General features: G+C 54.3%; 1 protein-coding gene across 3 annotated transcripts; it reads right to left on the bottom strand.

Moving 5' to 3' along the window:
• Positions 1-970: 970 nt before the first annotated feature.
• Plxnb3 (plexin B3) lies at positions 971-16,101 on the bottom strand. Of its 3 annotated transcripts, XM_021656400.2 has the most exons (35): positions 15,948-16,101; positions 13,487-14,550; positions 12,856-13,035; positions 12,057-12,185; positions 11,868-11,968; positions 10,944-11,073; positions 10,615-10,771; positions 10,426-10,534; positions 10,229-10,343; positions 9,974-10,099; positions 9,765-9,881; positions 9,557-9,650; positions 9,302-9,471; positions 8,949-9,100; positions 8,617-8,722; positions 7,681-7,811; positions 7,269-7,445; positions 6,972-7,167; positions 6,630-6,869; positions 6,360-6,521; positions 6,139-6,290; positions 5,929-6,029; positions 5,616-5,839; positions 5,282-5,460; positions 5,056-5,122; positions 4,325-4,652; positions 4,120-4,223; positions 3,940-4,036; positions 3,402-3,580; positions 3,097-3,257; positions 2,603-2,750; positions 2,373-2,437; positions 2,230-2,305; positions 2,027-2,101; positions 972-1,677 (listed from the first exon to the last, which is right to left on the bottom strand). In XM_021656400.2, exons 2-35 carry the CDS (start codon positions 14,543-14,545, stop codon positions 1,573-1,575), a joined length of 5,712 nt encoding a protein of 1,903 aa, XP_021512075.1. In that variant the 5' UTR covers positions 14,546-14,550; positions 15,948-16,101; the 3' UTR covers positions 972-1,572. The 3 variants fall into 3 exon arrangements, with proteins under 3 accessions (XP_060231027.1, XP_060231028.1, XP_021512075.1); XM_060375044.1 differs by lacking the exon at positions 6,630-6,869 and having other exon boundaries at positions 971-1,677; XM_060375045.1 differs by lacking the exons at positions 6,360-6,521; positions 6,630-6,869 and having other exon boundaries at positions 971-1,677.
• Positions 16,102-16,477: the final 376 nt, after the last annotated feature.

The following is a 16,477-nucleotide window of genomic DNA, read 5'->3' as shown; positions in this document are numbered from 1 at the left end:
ACTCATTCCTCCCATCAGAGGCAACAGGCCCTTCAGATCACTGCAGACTTGTATAGCCTCCAGAGCTGGCTGCCTCTACCTTGCTGACTGTCTCCACCAACATTTGCAGGTTGCTGCTGTGGGCCATCTCTGCCCTGTTCACCAGGAGAACAAAACAACCAGAGTTGCTGCCCATAAGCTAGGTGGTAACCGAGAGATCCTGTGTATCCTGAGGTACCAGGAAGCATTAAGTCCCCAGAAGCAGTCAGAGCAACACAGGGCACACTGGAGACTGCCATGTGCCGGCATGTTACAGAATACTAGGACCTGGGAAGACAACTGAGAACATCACCTGGAATTTATGGGTGCCACTGGAGAGTTCCAGAAAAGTGAACAAGTATTTCTGGGACTTTGGAAAGTCTCTTCAGTTGGAAGAGTGATGCCCAGCACTTCATAAACCAGTTGTGGTGGAATGTACCTGTAATCTTAGTACTCAGGAGGATCAAAAGTTCAAGATTATCCCCCAGCTACATAGCAAGTTCAAGGCCTGCCTGGGATGCATGAGACCCTATCTTCCAAAAAAGGGGGAGGGGCTGGAGAGATGGCTCAGTGGTTAAGCCAGCTATTATTGCCCAAGTTCAAGTCCCAGCACCCACATGACAGCTCACAGCATGTCTACAACTTCAAATCCCAGAGGATCTGTCACCCTCTTGTGGCCTTCCTGCACACCAGGCACACAAAGGGTGTGTAGGCATACATGTGGGCAAAACAGTCATACAGAGAAAATAAGAGAGAATGAGAGTGTAAGAGAGAGCCTACTCTAAGTGCTTTTAGATGAGAATAAAGGAGCAAAAGTGAAGCTAGGAGGCTAGCCAGAAACTTCTGAATGAAGTGGAGGGCCCTTGGCAGTGGCTCTGATTATCTCAAGACAAGAGACACTTTGGCCAGTGTCCTATGATAAGAAAAAAAAAAAAAAAAACTGCTATGGGTGGGGCAGGCATAGAAAGAACAGCTTCCCTGAAGAGCTTGGAAGGTCAGGAAAGGAGGGACAGGACAAACTATAAAAATCCCAATTACCTCTTCTTTCCCCAAGGGTGGCAGATTACAGCCATTAGACCAAGAGCAAAGCTGAACAGAAGAAAGGCTTGTAGAAAAGCCTTGTGCAGAACCTGAGCGTGTCTGGCGAGTGAACCCTGGCATTGGGAGAAGTGGCATTCTAGAGTTGGAAGGTGGGAATGCAGATGGTTCCCCTACAACCCCAACTCATGCCTCTCACCTCAGCCCCAGGGAGTCCTGAGAACTGGCACTTGGCAGGAAAAGGCAGGGGCCGCAGATTGAGATTGTTTTTAAACAGATATGTTTCTAATTTATTTCTAGATGTGATTTTCCAGCAAGCAAATAAATACAGTGGGAGAGAGGGTAGGGATCATTATAAATTAGAAACAAGCTAGATGGGTGGCAGTAGGCACTCTATCTAGCCTTGCTGACCCCTCTTCAGTCACTGCTTGGTCAGGGTCGTAAGGTACTTTGGTGGTGGATCCTGCTCACTGTTCTATAAGCTGGCAGGTCTCAGATGGCCACTGTTGCCCTAGTTCACAGGTCAGTCACTTTGTTCTCCACCAGGGCAGCGATCTGCTGCAGGCGGCAAGCCAGCTGCATCTTCTGAGCCACTGGGTCCTCTTCCAGGGCACTGATAATCTGTTAGAAGAACAGAGTACCTGCTTGAAATCCCACCCCTGTGTCCAACTGCTCAGGGCCATCAGTCTTCTTCCAGTCTTAACAAGGGCCTGGGATAATCAGAGTAGGGGTTCTGCTGGAGACCTGCCCAGGGAGACCCTGATGAAAGCCAAGACCATTTCCCAGCCTGGGCTCTTCCAGCCTAGGATGACTCCTGTCCTTTCTTCACTCTATCTGGATTGGGCCACCCCTAACCCTATTGGCTCCCTCCTCCCCCCCCACCCCCATCAGAGAGGTTCTGTGAGTTCTTGTCTTAGCTATATCTCCTCCAAATGCCTGCCCTCTCCCCTCAAGAGTGCTCTGGTCTCACCTGGTCATAATACCTGTGGATGTGGTTGTAAAGTTCTCGAAGAGCCTCCAGACAGTGGGGAGCAGAGGTATAGTTCTATGGGTAGCATGTGGGGGTCAGTGAGTCCCTTATCCCAAACCTCAAGACCCAAGGCTCACCATTTCTACACTGCCAGTTGCTTTTGCCCTAAATGTGCAGGAGAGGTCCCTTGGGCCATGCCTTACCCCAGAGAGTTCAGCCAGAGCTGAATTCATTTCCTGATAGCTTGCTGGAGAGCTCTGGCGAATGTCTGCATAGTACCTAGAGGAGTTAGCAGGGTTAGGGGCCTGCGTCTCTGATCCCCAGCCCCAAAGGCTCTGATACCTACTTCTCCACCATCTGCTTGTAGCGAGGGATCTCCCGGGCGTAGAGCAGTTTGTTCACTGGAGAATCCTGTTCCAGGTAGAGGAGGTGAGAGTTATAAACAGGGAGGTAGGAGAACCACCTTACCCCACCATCTCCTACTTCCATGATGGCATCCCTCTCAGCACCCAGGCTCTGCACTGGGTTTCTCCCACAAACCTTTATTTGCCTCTCATGCCCTGCTTTTGCCCTCACCCGGCCCACTTTATGCTCTGAGACCATGCAGGAGTCGATGAAGGTCTGTGCAATCACAGCCAAGATGGCATTCTCGTTGTCTGATACCCGCACATCAAAGATGAGCTGTGGGTTCTTCAAGGCATTCACCCAGAACCGCAGCAGTAAGCTGGAGACACAGGTCAAGTGTGGGGATGAGGCCTGGCCTGCCATTGTGGCCTCTTCTCTTTATACACCAGTTCCCCACTCCTCCACATGGATGTCTGTCCTAGAGCTGAGGACCTAGGCAGCAGGGAACTCAGGCTTCATTTTCCATGGGAAGCTATCCTCATGGTCCAAGTGACCTGAGGCTGGACCCTCCTATTCAATCTGGAGAATGAGGGCAGAAACTCAAGGTGATACTGTATAAAGCCTGGGTTCCTGGACCTCCTACCTTTGTCATAATGTCTTTGTGCCTCTGAAATTCAGTAGACCACCCACAAGGTGGGAAAGAGATGAGTCAACAAGAAGGGTACCTGTTTGTTTTCCAAATGTGCAGGGTCTCTGGATCCTCGATGCCATGTTTCTCTGCCAGCTCATCCAGGAAGTCAAAAAGGTACTTAACAGCAATAGGCACAGGATGGTTCACACTAAGAATGGCCTGGAAGGTGTCATCCACAAACTTCTGCAAGGTGCCCTACAGGAAGGTCATGAGGATCATGTGAAGGCAGGGTGTAAAGGGAACTACCCCCTGCCTCATCAAAACCATACCTTCTCCCAAGCTCAGTCACAATTCCTTGACAACCCTGCTCCATTGCCTGGCTCCTCTGGCTGCACCAACCTTCATTGAAAGTAAGCGAGTGAGATAGATCTCAGGAATGGCCTTGGCTCGTGCCCGTTCTCGTTCTCGTTCCCGGAGGCTGCTACGCCGCACTTTGCCTCCTTCTGGCTCCTCAGTGGCCTTTACTAGGTGCCAGAGCCGAACTCCACCCTCCTCACTGTCTTCCAGCATGGGAGTGTCTAAGAACACAGAAGCTTGGCTTCAGTCTCATTCTCCTGCCCTCAACATGCAACCTAAGGATATGCAGCCTATACTTCTCTTGGGATGGGGTGAGGAAAGAGCAAGAAGGGATAAGGTCAGGGACAAGCTCAGGAACTTGCTCAGCCTGACACATCATGCTTCCAGAATTTCCACACCTTGGTTCAGCCTGGAAATTTGACTATCCCATTGGCAAGGAGGGGTGGGAAAACTAGAAGAGGCAGATAAAGTAGCTAGGACTTCTGCTGGTCCAGCTTGGGGGTCTAGCAAGTCTAACCTGGACCACCCCAACAGTGCTGGGGCTTCTGGCAGATGGGAATGGCTGGGCCAAGGAACTCACTTTCTCCAGAGGGGCAGCCAGTCTGGCCCAGACTCTGGGAGACAGTACCACCATTATGAAGTTGAGGAATGAGAACCACCGTTGCTCCATCTGGGACCTGCAGGCAGGGAATGAGAGCACAGACTGACTCTAGAGGCAGTCCCTGCCCATCCACCCTGGCCTGTTACCACCCATTAGCACCTTGTAGTGTTGTAGGGTGTTGAGTCTCTTCCATTGGTTTTGAGTCACAGAGGTCAAATCCTCATCTGAGAGGGTTAGGTGACCAGCTAGGCCTGAGCGCCACTCTAGAGGGACCCAGAGAATCCCATAAGCTCATACAGTAGCTGAGCAGCTGCAAGCATGGGAGGAGCAGTGAGTGAGTAGGGAGTGGGGTTGGCTTTCTCACCAAGGTCTAGGGAGTACACTGAAGGCCTCTGGGAGAAGGGGGTTCCCTTGTAGACTTGATCCAACACCTTCTCCTTGACTTGGGTAATCGTATCTGTGTCAAGCACCCGGGCTGGCACTTGATGCACATTGCTGTTCCCTGCTGCCCCAGCAGCCCCAGGCTCCACCAGTGCCATCAGGGTCAGGGGCCGGAATTCCACATCCTCTCGTAGCAGGTGGCTATCATTCAGAGTTCGTTTTGCCTTGCCTGTCACAGCGTCCACAGGGCCCTTGTCCACCTGGTACTTGATGGCCCGGAAGAGCATGTACAATGGCTCACCAGCCACTTCCTACAACAATTAAGATGGACCAGCTATTGGCCACAGGGCTAGTGGACCCAGCAAGGCCCAGCAGAGGGCATGGTGGGACTGGGAAGGGCAGTTAGCAGCCTACAGCAAAAATGAACAAAGGTTAACCAGCCAACACAGGAACCTGGGCTGGGGCCCCAAGCCCGTTTTGTCCCTGTTTAACAGTCAGCTGAAGAAGGGGCACAATGCCTTTCCTTTCCAGCAGTCTCTTGTCTTGGACTTCTCATGGGTCCATTGAGCAGAGAAAAGGATCTCATGACCTTCATTAGATAGCCCACCCTAAATCTCAGCCAAGGGTTCTGGGGGGGGGGGATTTAGGTATGGAGACCACAAGCAGGTAGAAGTTCTTACATGCCAGGGAGGCATGTTGGAGAGTGCCCCTCACCTTCAAGAAGGCATAGAGACAGATGGATAGCCAGTTGGTGAGCAGCTTCTCTACCATGGTCTCTGTCCTGTATGGAAGAGGCCCCAGGATCCTGGTGAGAATAGTCCTCAAATCCTCTAGTCTTGAAGTTCCTGACCTCAGAGCCTGATCCCACTCAGCAGCATGTATTAGGAAAGGGTCAGAGGTGAGCCCCTGCCCCTGCCCCCACATCCAGGTCAAGGCCAACCTGCGTAACATGAGCTTGGGGTTCTTGTGTACATAGTGGGCTGCAAGGTCACCAAGCAGAGTTCTCATGATGTCCGTCAAATACTCAAGCTTGCTGTGCAGAGCCAGGGAAAGTAATGAAGCCACGTGGCAGCGGTCCCTCTGGGAGAAGCTGGGCTGCTCCTCTAGGGTGTGGATGAGCTGGACAGAGAATTAGTATTCATTCCACAAAACCCCATACCCTCCCTCTTTCTACAGCCGTATCTCTACCAGGGGCTAGCCAGTAGGCAGCCCCACCTGCCTACCTGCCAAGACTCCCCTGCCCTGCCTGTCCCCACCATCCATGTGGCTCTCACTGTGAGAAGGAAGAGCTTGCTGTTGAGCAAATTGGAGAGTTGTGTGAATCCCTGACGCATGGTGGCATGGCGACCTTCTTCCCCAGGCCCTTCGAGCCCTGGCTGCAGTGGGCAGCCACCATGGCCGGGAAAGAAGGCACGCTCAGCATATGTTCGGTAATCCAGGAAGGGAATCCCACTGGCCTCTAGGTCACTGGTGAGGTCTGTCATCTCAGTCATCAGGTCTGCAGACCAGGATCCATCAAGATATAAGTTCAAGCCTGGTGGATATCCTGTCCTCCCACTTGTACCCCTCTTCCCCACGCAGACACACCTGTGAACTCCTTGCGGCACTGGTCACCCACACCAGTCTCCAGGTTCTCCAACTGCACCAGCACCTTCTGATAGTCTCGCAGGGCCTGCTTGCTCTTGTGCCTGGAGCCAGAAGCCAGGTATCAGCCACAGGTTGAGACCAGCATGGCCACTGGCCTAGGGCTTGCTATGGAAAGTTTGCCCACATGCGCTGAAGAGGGAGCACCCTCACCTGTACGTGAGGGTGAGGAGGAGCACTGCGGCAATCAGCATGGCAGCACCCAGGCCCAGGCCCACCTGGGCCTCCACAGGAACCATGGACATCATGGGCTCTGCTTCATACTGCACAGGGCCCAGAGTCAGGCGCACATTGCCCATCTGCACCTGGAAAAGCACAGCTCCTGAGCTAGGGCCTACAGTACAGGGCCCATCCACCGGGGGGCATACACTCACCACCAACTGTGGCAGGGTGCCTGAACCATTGGTGGGCTGAGGGGCTTGCGAGGGTGGCTCACAGTACAAGTGAGTCAGTGTCAGGGTCTTCACCAGGCACTCTCCATCGCCAATGTGTACCTGCACCTCCTCCTTGGTGATCCCCAGATTGAGGCCCTCACCCTGGGACACATAGCAGGAGCCTGAGCCTGTGGGACCATCCCCTGACCCTACCCCTTCTTCCTCAGGATGGTGAGTGCACGGGCAGTGTCTGGATAGTGGTACACTTACCTCCACATCCAGGACATGGCCTGGCTTGAGGCGGTGGGGATGAGTGATCCCCTCATGACTGAGTGGAACCAGGCGAGGGTTAGGCTGGTACAGGAATCCCTGGCCCCCACTAGCACTGGCAAAGTCTACTTGCATATTGTCTAGGGAAAAGAAGACTCGCTTTGGGAGGGCCCCGTCTGGCACTGCTGGACTGTGGCACAGGAGGAGGCTGGATGAGTTGACAGAGCACAGGGTGGAGCACTGGAGGAGGCAGGGATGCAGATCATTGACTTTCCCTACCCCCTCACTGAGCATTCCCTGGGGATGGCTCTGTTCCCTACTAGAGATGGTAGGGGAACTCACCTGTAGCAAGCCACCCTCAAGCTGGATACAAGTCTGGGGATTGGCAGCAGGGACACCACAGCTCCTCCTTGGGTTCACATCCTGGGCCTGGACACCCAAAGCCTTCACCTGGGCCTCATCTTCCAGCCACACAGACAGCAAGGGTTGCCACACGACATCTAAGCCTGTACCCCTGACTCGGATCACTCGTCCACCTCTGTGCCATGATTGAAGTCAAAAGAGTTGAGAGAATCTTGGGTAGTTCAGCCCTATACCCCATTTTTCCAGTGGCTTGCCGTGGGTTGTTCATTTGCTTACCCCCGGAAGCTGACACTAGGCTCGGCTGCTATCAGTTGGGGGTTGGCAGTGTATCGAAAGGGGGTGTTGAACAGTTTGCGCTCAACATGGCCAAAGACTACAAGGACGACTGCTTCTCCTGGCTCAGCCTGGGGCATGGTGTGGCAGATGATGGCTTCAGGGCACACAGGTTCCTGGCTGCAGGGGAGGGCATGTTCTCACTTTGGGCTCAGCCCTAGTGAGAGGCAAGTCTTCCAGGAAAACATCCCACTTGCTTCCCTCATCAGGGCAGAGGTTACAATAGGAATATGGGCCTAGCACCAGTTCTCTCAGAATTTCAAGGAAGCCTTGAATCCACTGCCCCATTGTGTAAGAGGGTCCCCCAGTTGACAGCAACTAGGCCTGGAGCAGGCAAGATGTGCTGGGTACTCACATGGGGCAAGGCTGGTCACCCACAAAGGCACTGACGTTGCCTCCTGTCTGGAGGTACTGCCCACGGATGGTGAGCTTGGTGCCCCCCGCCTGGGGTCCCCACTGAGGATTCAGATCCAGCAGGACAGGGTCCTGGGGAACAGACAAAAAGAGCCCATCCTGAAGGCCCTCCAGCTTTGAGGTGCAGACCCACTTGTTGGTCTCCTGAGTCAGGGGACCTAGTCAACTGGACCCCTCCTTCTTGAAATGCCAAGCTAGCTTAGGCTAGCTCCCATCCTGTCTACCCCTGCTCTTGCAACCACCTTCCCCGTCTTGAGCAGTTTACACCTGGGACCTTCCAAAGTCTAAACTCTAGGATCCAGTCACCAACCTGGGGCACTGCAGCAGAACTTGTCCTAACCCACTGCTGCCTTTTACCTCCACCCTGGACTTTCCGGTGCACAGTGGTCCAATCATGTGCCTACGGCTCAGGCTAGCATCTGGGAGGTATTCCTACTTTTCCTACACCCCCTACCAGGCCTGCAATAAGTTCTGTGTATTCTTCACCCTGGTTGTCTGCTGTTCTTGCTTCCATCACAACACTGCCTCCAGCCTGCTCTCCACTGAAATCATGTGACTTCCTTCTTGGACTTAGCAGCAGTGCTTCTGGCTGCTCTTTTTTTGGGGGATGGGAGTTTGACATGGGATCATTGTGTGACATGGGATCATCAAATTTCTCTGTGGAACAGCCCTGGCTGCCCTGGAACTCACTCTGTAGACCAGGCTGGCCTCGAACTCAAAGATCCACCTGCCTCTGTCTCCAAAGTGCTGGGATTAAAGGCATGCACTGCTGCCACCTGCTCCTGCTGCTCTTGGATTCAGTTTGGCATCTTTACATAGTCTTCCTTCCCACCATATCTTGCACTTGCATTAGGACCACCTTAAGGGAGTTACTGACCTGGTAGGTAAAGTGCTGGGTTGAGATGCCAGGAGGACGGCTCTTAATGGCCACTTGGACTGGCCCAGCAGTGCCATTGGGAGCAGGAGATGTCACACACACAATTCTAATGAATCAAGATCCAGGAGTTGCTCAAACCCCGGCGGATCCTGGGACAGCCTGCCAGGAGCTGCCTGGAGCCTGTTCCTCCTCTGATGCTTGTTTCCCTTGTGTGCTCGGACCCAGGGCCTCACATCTCCTGGGTGCAATCCTCCCCACTCTCTGGGTGACCAGTTTCTGAAGGCCTACTCTGGATAGCATCTCTCCCCTCCTCCACCTATGAGTTGCCTCACCGAGTAGAGATGCGGTAGAGAGAAGGGTCAGGGTGGCAGATCCGGCCAGCCACAGTCACAGCAATTCGCACGTCATTAAAGGTCTGGCCCAGGTTGGAACCCAGGATGGTGATGGCCAACCCACCTTCTGGGGGACCAGTCAGGGGTTCAATCTGTAGCAGGGAAATATGGCAGATAGGATCCCCCAAAGCCATATCTCACTTTGCTGTGGTGGTACCCAGGCAACCAATTACTGGAAAATGTCTAGACCAAGCTACTAGGGACTGGGAGTCTAAATCAAAGAGAGTATTGGACAGTGGAAGCAGGAACCTTGGGGAATGGGGAAGCTAGGGTCTACAGGGGGAGACTCTCACCACATCAATGCTGGGTGTAGGGCATAGCTGCTCCACAGCACCTGGTGGACACAGTGGCCCATAGCGGCAGGCAGGTTGGCCATCACCACACCACAAACAGCTGAGGCTCTCATTGGCTGCCTGGCAGTGGCTGCAGTCCGGGTGACCCATAGCACAGTCATATAGAGTCACTAGGGAAAGTGGGGCAGCATGCTGAGCCACTGCCCATGAGCTGCACATCCTGTTCCCCACCTGCTTTGTCACCTCAGGGCTCACCATGAAGATCACCAGCATTGTCCAGCCGCTGGCTCTCACCCCTGGTTACATAGATGGGTACTGGGAGCTCCCACTGGGACATAGAGGGGTGAAACTGTGGGCAGAGGGCAGGGTCAGGCTTGACCCCTGACTTGGTGTGTGTGTGTGTGTGTGTGTGTGTGTGTGTTCGAGTGGAAGGGGCTACCTAAGACAACAAGCAGCCTTTCACCTGCTGGGCCTGGCAGTGAATAAGGCCAGAGTCCCTGGATGTCTCCTCTAGGGAGGCAGGTAGCTTCTGCAATTTTCCAGACAGCTCTAGCCAGCAGTAGTAAAAGGCAGGCAGACCCTGGAAGGTGTGGAAGCCATGATGTTAGTCTGCAGACACTGTCTACTCCCTCATCTTCCCCCGCACCCCCCCTCATCCACCTGACTACTCACTTGGAAATAGTGAAGGTTCTGAATGTGCAGGGCCACATGGCTCTCCCAGCCCACATGCACCAACTGGGGACTTGCTAGACCCTCAACCTGGGGGCAAGCCCCCGGTTCACGAACTTGGATGCCCACCTAGGGAAAGAATGGCCTTAGCTCTTCAGAATTGCATGGGAGCACTCCTGGGTGGGTCGGGTGCTGTCCTGCTGGAGTGGCTTTCTGGATTGATTAAGTGCAAGGAGCTTGTGTATTAGTCATACCCACCTCCTGGGCACCATGGACAGTCTTCTCACCCTCTGGGCAGTGCTCTCCGTACACACAGTGGCTACCCTGGGGGCACCAGCGGCACCGCCACCGGCTGCTAACACAAGTGCGGCACCTAGAAGGGCAGGGGTATTCTTAGGCTGGGTGCCATCTGGGATTCCACACGGACCCATCAGGAGCTAGGTGCGGGAACTCACGGGGCAGCCACTTCCAAGGCCTGGACAGCACTGCAGTCATAGAAGGAGAATGTGGTGGCAGCCACAACCACATCCTCAAACATCAGGGCCAGGGGCAAGGTGACATGATCTGGAAGAGGTCAGTGGTTGCGGAGAAGGTCTTGTAGCTCCTGTACATTCCAGTTCCACTCTACCCAAGGGCCCACTCACCTGAGCCCGGAGGGTTAGGTGGCACCTGATCATGAGGAGGGGTGACACAGAGCACATGGGGCCCTTCCACATGACCCAGACTTTTATAGTCCCCGAAGGCACAATGGAAGTATTCATCCATGGCTAATGTGGGCAGCTGAGGAACAGACAGTGTGACCTGTGACACATGAGAGGGAAACAGAGATGGATCTTGAGTGGAGTGGTATAAGTGTCATGCTGGGGTAGTGGGCAGATGCAGCTAAGGCAGAAATGGACAGGAAGCAGCTAAGTCTGAGCTCCCACAGGCAATAGCCACACTGGCTGGAAGACCAGCAGTGTCAGTGCCCCACCTGGCCCTGTTCCTGGCGAGGATGCTGGGCTGGTAGCAGGCTCTGGATGTGAAGGCAGTCATTGTCTTCATAGCTCCACAGCCACTGGTTTGGCTGGGCCGCCCGTCCACACTTGCCCCTCCGAGTACACCTGCCGGGCAGGGGCCCATTAATTCACCATGTGAATCTCCGGTTTCCTGATGTGGGGTTAGGAGGATGGCCTGGCTGCAGTGCAGTAAGGAGGGGAGAAGGGGATATAGGGCTTCAAGGCCAGGATGTAGGCTTTAGCTTAAACTGTGAGTAAGAGGGAAACACTGGCTTCCTTCCTTTCTTCCTCCCTCCCTCTCCATCCTTCCCTTCCTTCCCCATCTCTCCTTTCCCTCTCAATTGTTCCCTCCTCTCTATTCCTTCTTCCCTTCCTTCCTCCCTTCTTCTTTCTTTTCTCCCTCTTTCCCTCTCTTCCAACAAGGGCTCATGTATGCCAGGTGGGCCTCAAACTGTAGCTGAAGATGACCTTGGATTTTTCGTTTCCCTGTATCTACCTCCCAAGTGCTGGGATTACAGGTATTCATCATCATGCCTAGTTTATACGTGGTAAGAGTTGAAGCAAGAGTTTTGTGCATGCTAGGCAAGCACTCCACTAACTGAGCTATAGACCCAGCCTATACTTCAGGTTTCCATAAATGAGTCCTGGGATGACAGCCCAGGCTGGAGGAAAACTAGAGTGGGCCAAGGAACACCAGCAGCCAGTCGTGGGTCCTGGGAGAGATGTCAGAGGCCTGGTTTGAGGTAGGACTACTGGAATGAGAGGTGAACAGCAACCCATTGAGCTGGGTGGTATTAAGGTGCTCAACGACACTGAGCCAAGTTGGCCTCTTGGTACACCTACAGCTGCTTCCGTGGATAGCTTCCTGCCCCTCCCAGTGCCTGTTGGTTCAAGCTCACCTGCCCTGAAGGATGCACCAACCACACAGAGGGTCCCTGGCCTGGAGGCAGGTGGTGCAGTTAGGGAACTGAGGACAGGCTGCTACAAGTATCCGGTCTACCTGGATGGGCAGTGAGCAAGAGGTGAAGGTGGTTACAAAGATGCAGGCCACTTAGACACATCCTATCCAGCTCAGAGACAGGCCTTACCTGCTGGGAAGTCAGGACATAGAGGTGGTCCCCGTTGCTGTCTACTAGCAGGTCTGGGCTAATGGCTGAGCCTGGAGGCCCCACTTGCTGCGAATGGTATACTTGACCTTGGGAGCCATTTAGGAAGACCTGGGCAGGGGCACAAAAATAGGACTGGGCCACCCTGCCAAGCCAAGGCCAGCTCTCTTCATGGCTTAATGCTGACCATTAAAGTTGCATGTTTTCTTGGCTCCTTTACAGAGACATAATGACTCTCAGGAAGTAGCCATCAAGGCAGAGACATGCCACTTTCTCCCATTCATCACCCTCAAAGTTAAGCCATTCTCCAGGAAGTAACAAGGCTGGGGCAACAGAATCACCCCAGCTGAGGCTCTCTCTTGAACACCAGGTCATTCTGCTACAAGAGAAGGGCAGCTATAAAGACAAAACGTTCACTGGGAGGCAGGTTTTGCCTTAGAGAGAATCCCGGGTCTAGGCTAGTTCTGAGCATCAGGTGCTTTGGGCCTACCTACAATCATCCCCAGCCACCTTCAGCACCACCCTTATTGATTAGAGAAGGGACAGCTGCCTCCAGGGGTTCTGGGATAGTTTCTCATTTGGGGATCACAGCAGGAGGTGTGTCCTACCAGATGCCCAGGTGCAATGAGACCTTCTGACCCACCGGTGGGGTGTAACTGAGAGATGGAGCGTCCTGAGGCTTTCCTGAGCCACAACTATCAGGGCCACCTGGACAAGTAGCAAAGCTGGGCCTGAAAGTGTGATGGCCATCCCAAACCACCCTCACTGCTCAGGATCTCACCTTATGGAGCTGGCCCTGGGTGTCTCCCAGGAAGGCTATCGTGTGCCCATCTGCCTGAAGAGCAGCCACAGCACTGATGGGCTGTTCCAGCTGCAGCAGAGGCTGCGCCTCCAGGGGTTGGCGGCCTGCGATGGGGCTGGGGGTGTGTTCATCACCACAGGGGTATGACTCAGGGGAGTCCTAGATAGGCAAGGTGTAGAGAATCAATTCCCAGGAGGGAGTGGGCAGGCCCTCCCCTGGGAACAGAGGGTGGAAAGGCCCTTCCCTGGGAGCAGAGGATACCCCACAGCCAGTGAGAAAGGAGTTGGGAGGCATTGAAAGCCAGAGTATCCTGGCCAAGAGGGTCTGGAAGGCTCTTCCCCAAGCCACACAACATCACAACTTGTCCCACAGAGAAAGAGAGAGAGAATGAAACAGGCTGAGAGCAGATCAGAGCTTAGAAACAGAGCCATCTACTACCTATTGATATACCCAGCCAAGAGGTGAACCAGTAGCTACTCTTGGAGAACACTCTGCCCCATATCACAGAGGGAGAGGGTTGGCAAAGCAGGGCAAGACACAGAAAGTAAAGACAGAACCATCCCGTCCCCCACACCCATCAAATTTTAGGAGCCAGGCTCTCCCCACTCACAGGAGGCAGGGTGATGCAACGGGACGTGACACCATACTCCACAGTGGCTTCTTCCATGCCGTTGGGACCCTGACCACCAGTGGTATAGCAAAGTCGCCTAGCCTGTTCCATACTCCTGTTAAGGTCAGCTAAGGGAAAGGCACACAGGGCTGCCTGTGCCTGACTTGTGCCTGCCGCAAACGCACCTAGCAAGGTGTCCGGAGCAAGGAGAAAGGCAGCCTGGATAAGACCCTGACCATGGCAGGCAAGGGGCACTTCCACATAGGAGTAAAGGTTGACATCTCCCAGGCAGACACGAGCTACATAGGAGCGATACTCAGCCTGGGCCCTGGCCCCTCGGCGACGAAAGACAAAGTAGGCAGAGTGGGCATCAGAAAAGGCTCCTACATAACTATTGTTATAGTCTGAAAAATCACCCACCACGAGCCTTCCCAGACCTTCGCTGGAGAAAGGCTGTGGCCCAGACAGCTGGCGCACAGTCAGAGGTGGCACCCCGGCCGACAACTTTCCTGCCAGTCCTCTGGCCACCAGCAGGAAGTCTTGACCTGGCAAGGGCACCACTAGGCCTACTGTGGCCACTCCCGGAGTATTGGCAGCCACAAACTGCCCGTCCCCAGGGTCCTCAGCCTGGTACAGCACCTGAGCCACATTGTCAAGGTGCCGCTTCTCACACACACCCTGCCTCACTTGCCCACAAGCCACCAGCTCCTGTGCCCTGCTGCTAACCAGCAAGAGCTGGTTGGCATTATCAGTGAGCTGGGCCTGTGGGCACTCAGCCAGGTCACGGAAAGGCACACAATCAGGGCTGTCGATGACAGGGCCAGTGACAGCCATCGACTCCATCTTCAGCTCAGGGCTGAGCTGGAAGAGATGATTCACTGCACCCACGTAGAGTGTGCCCTGGCCTGGTGCCAGTACCAGGTGGTTGAAGCTGGCGTTGGGTACAGAGAAGCGATGAGCTCTGGTCAAAGGCAACAGCAGTGGAAACAGCAGCAGAAGGTGGAGGCTGACGGGAGACCAGGGAGCCATCACAGGAGCCTGGAGGCAGTCAGTCAGCATGAGACCTGATGGGAAAATGCTGAAAATGCTCCATTCTCCAACAGGCACAAGTGGGCAAGGGAGAGAATGGGACCTAAACTGGGAAAGAAACATGACCAGAGGAAGGCAAAAGAGGCTAAAGAGAGGGGAGAGAGGAGAGAAGGAGGGAGAGAGACAAGGCCGAAAGAGGTGGATGGGGCTCAGAGGGAGGCAGCCAGGGAGATGACAGAAAAGACAATGAAAGTGTCCTAGAGCTGGAGAGACAAGAGATAGGATGGGGATGAGGACACATACAAGAAAGAATTCTTTCATCTTCTGCTTTATATGCATATAGACTAAAAAGAAGACAGATCCTGAGAGGCCACATGGTCATGACAGACGCTGAGTGACGGGGGGGGGGGGGGGGCGGGGAGAAGGGAGGGACATGGAAGAAGAAAGCTATTTCCACAGGGCAACTGGGTTTGTCATCCAGACAGATAAACAATATGCTGACAAGAGAATGCAGTTCATCATGTCTCAAGGCAAAAGGGACAGGGAGAGGAAACCCACTCTAGGCAGAGCCAGCTTAAAAGACAAGGCAGCCAAGGAGAGCTTTGGCTTCTGGCCAAGATGCGGCCAGACACAGGCACACTATCCCCCCAAACAATAATGAACAGGTGGCCAGGGCCAGGGCCTTAGGCCACCACTGGGTGCCCAGTGTAGGGGTGGCAGGAGAGCTTCGAGCAAGCCTGGAGGGTGCTGGGAAACTCTGGGGAACCAAGAGGCAGCTCAGAGTACAGGAGTGATGGACCCCAGCAGCTAGAGTCTGTGGAGGCCTGGCTCTAGAAGGATCTTCAGTGTAGGAGCACTGAAAAGGAGAGCCAGGATCAGAGAGAAGGGTCAGAGAGAGCTTGACTGAAGTGGGGGACAGGGAATGGGAAAGCAGGACAGAGGTAGCTCTAGGTGCCAGTGGAGGGGCTCCTAAGTCTGAGGCACTGACAAGGGCCAGTTCCCAGCTCCCCTTTAAGAGCAGTCAGCAGCAGCCACTGACCAACTACTTGACTAGGTGACAGTCAGATGAATTTGACCCTAAGTAGAGCTGTGGAAAGAGGGCAGGAGATGGTGACAGATCCTGAACTGAGCTGGCGTCTGCACAGCTGGTCATGTAGGCATGTGCCAGCCAGAAGTCACCCACTGCTACTCAGAAAGACCCCAGATCCCCTTATCTGGAGAGCACAGACAGGAAAGACAGTTTCCCCTAGTGCCCATGTAGCTCTGTGACAGAGTTGAGTGTGTGTGTAATGGGGGAGGTGGTGTTGTTAGCCAAGAAATCAGAGGATATGGAAGCTCCCTGCAAAGCTGCCCTGTGCCCTAGCCCTGGCAAATTTATCCTTGTCTATATCTTTCAGGGATATCTTTGGGTATGTGGGACCCAGACACTTACCACCACTACGGCAGGCAGAAATGGGGTCTTCTCACATCAGCTGCCTCAGGGCAGTGGCGATGGACACAAGATGGCTGCGGGGGGCATTGTCCTGAGTGGGAGGGAGACAGTTGAGGCTCAGCCCCATTCACACTGGCCCTGGGGGAGGATGGAGGCAGGGGAGGGGGCAAGGGCCTGGTGACCGGGCTCCACCACAGCTGGCAGCTTTGTCAATAGTGGCCTGGCCAAGGCAGCCCTGCCTCCACCCCAACAATGCCCCCTCTGTCCAGAAGCTCAGACCAGGGACCCACTATCTGGTGTTCTTACCCCCACCCGGGCTGTTCTAGCCAGGGGGCTCTGTGCCACTCCCCAGTCTCCAAGGAGACACCCCCTGGGTTGTAGAGACAAAGGGACAGGGTTTCCCTGAGCCAATTCTTCCCACGTGACCCACAACTCCTGTGCCAGTGCAGAGTGATTCCTCCCTGAGTTTCTCTGGGCCCCTGTAAAGAGCACAGGGTAGCCCTTAAGCCCCCACCACAGGGCCAAAGGCG

The sequence above is a fragment of the Meriones unguiculatus genome, chromosome X, assembly GCF_030254825.1.
Source record: "Meriones unguiculatus strain TT.TT164.6M chromosome X, Bangor_MerUng_6.1, whole genome shotgun sequence".
Taxonomy (NCBI): Eukaryota; Metazoa; Chordata; class Mammalia; order Rodentia; family Muridae; genus Meriones; species Meriones unguiculatus.
Note: the sequence above shows the minus strand (reverse complement) of the source record. Positions and strands in the feature narration are given on the sequence as shown.

Excerpts from the sequence above, each read along its gene's own strand:
- Plxnb3 (XM_021656400.2), bottom strand. The coding sequence starts at position 14,545 with ATGCTGACTGACTGCCTCCAGGCTCCTGTGATGGCTCCCTGGTCTCCC. Across the intron at positions 9,651-9,764 it reads TTCACTGCCAGGCCCAGCAG|TTTCACCCCTCTATGTCCCA; the intron begins GTGAAAGGCTGC and ends CTCTGCCCACAG. Across the intron at positions 7,446-7,680 it reads GGTGACCAGCCTTGCCCCAT|CCAGGAACCTGTGTGCCCTG; the intron begins GTGAGTACCCAG and ends CCTCCCCTGCAG.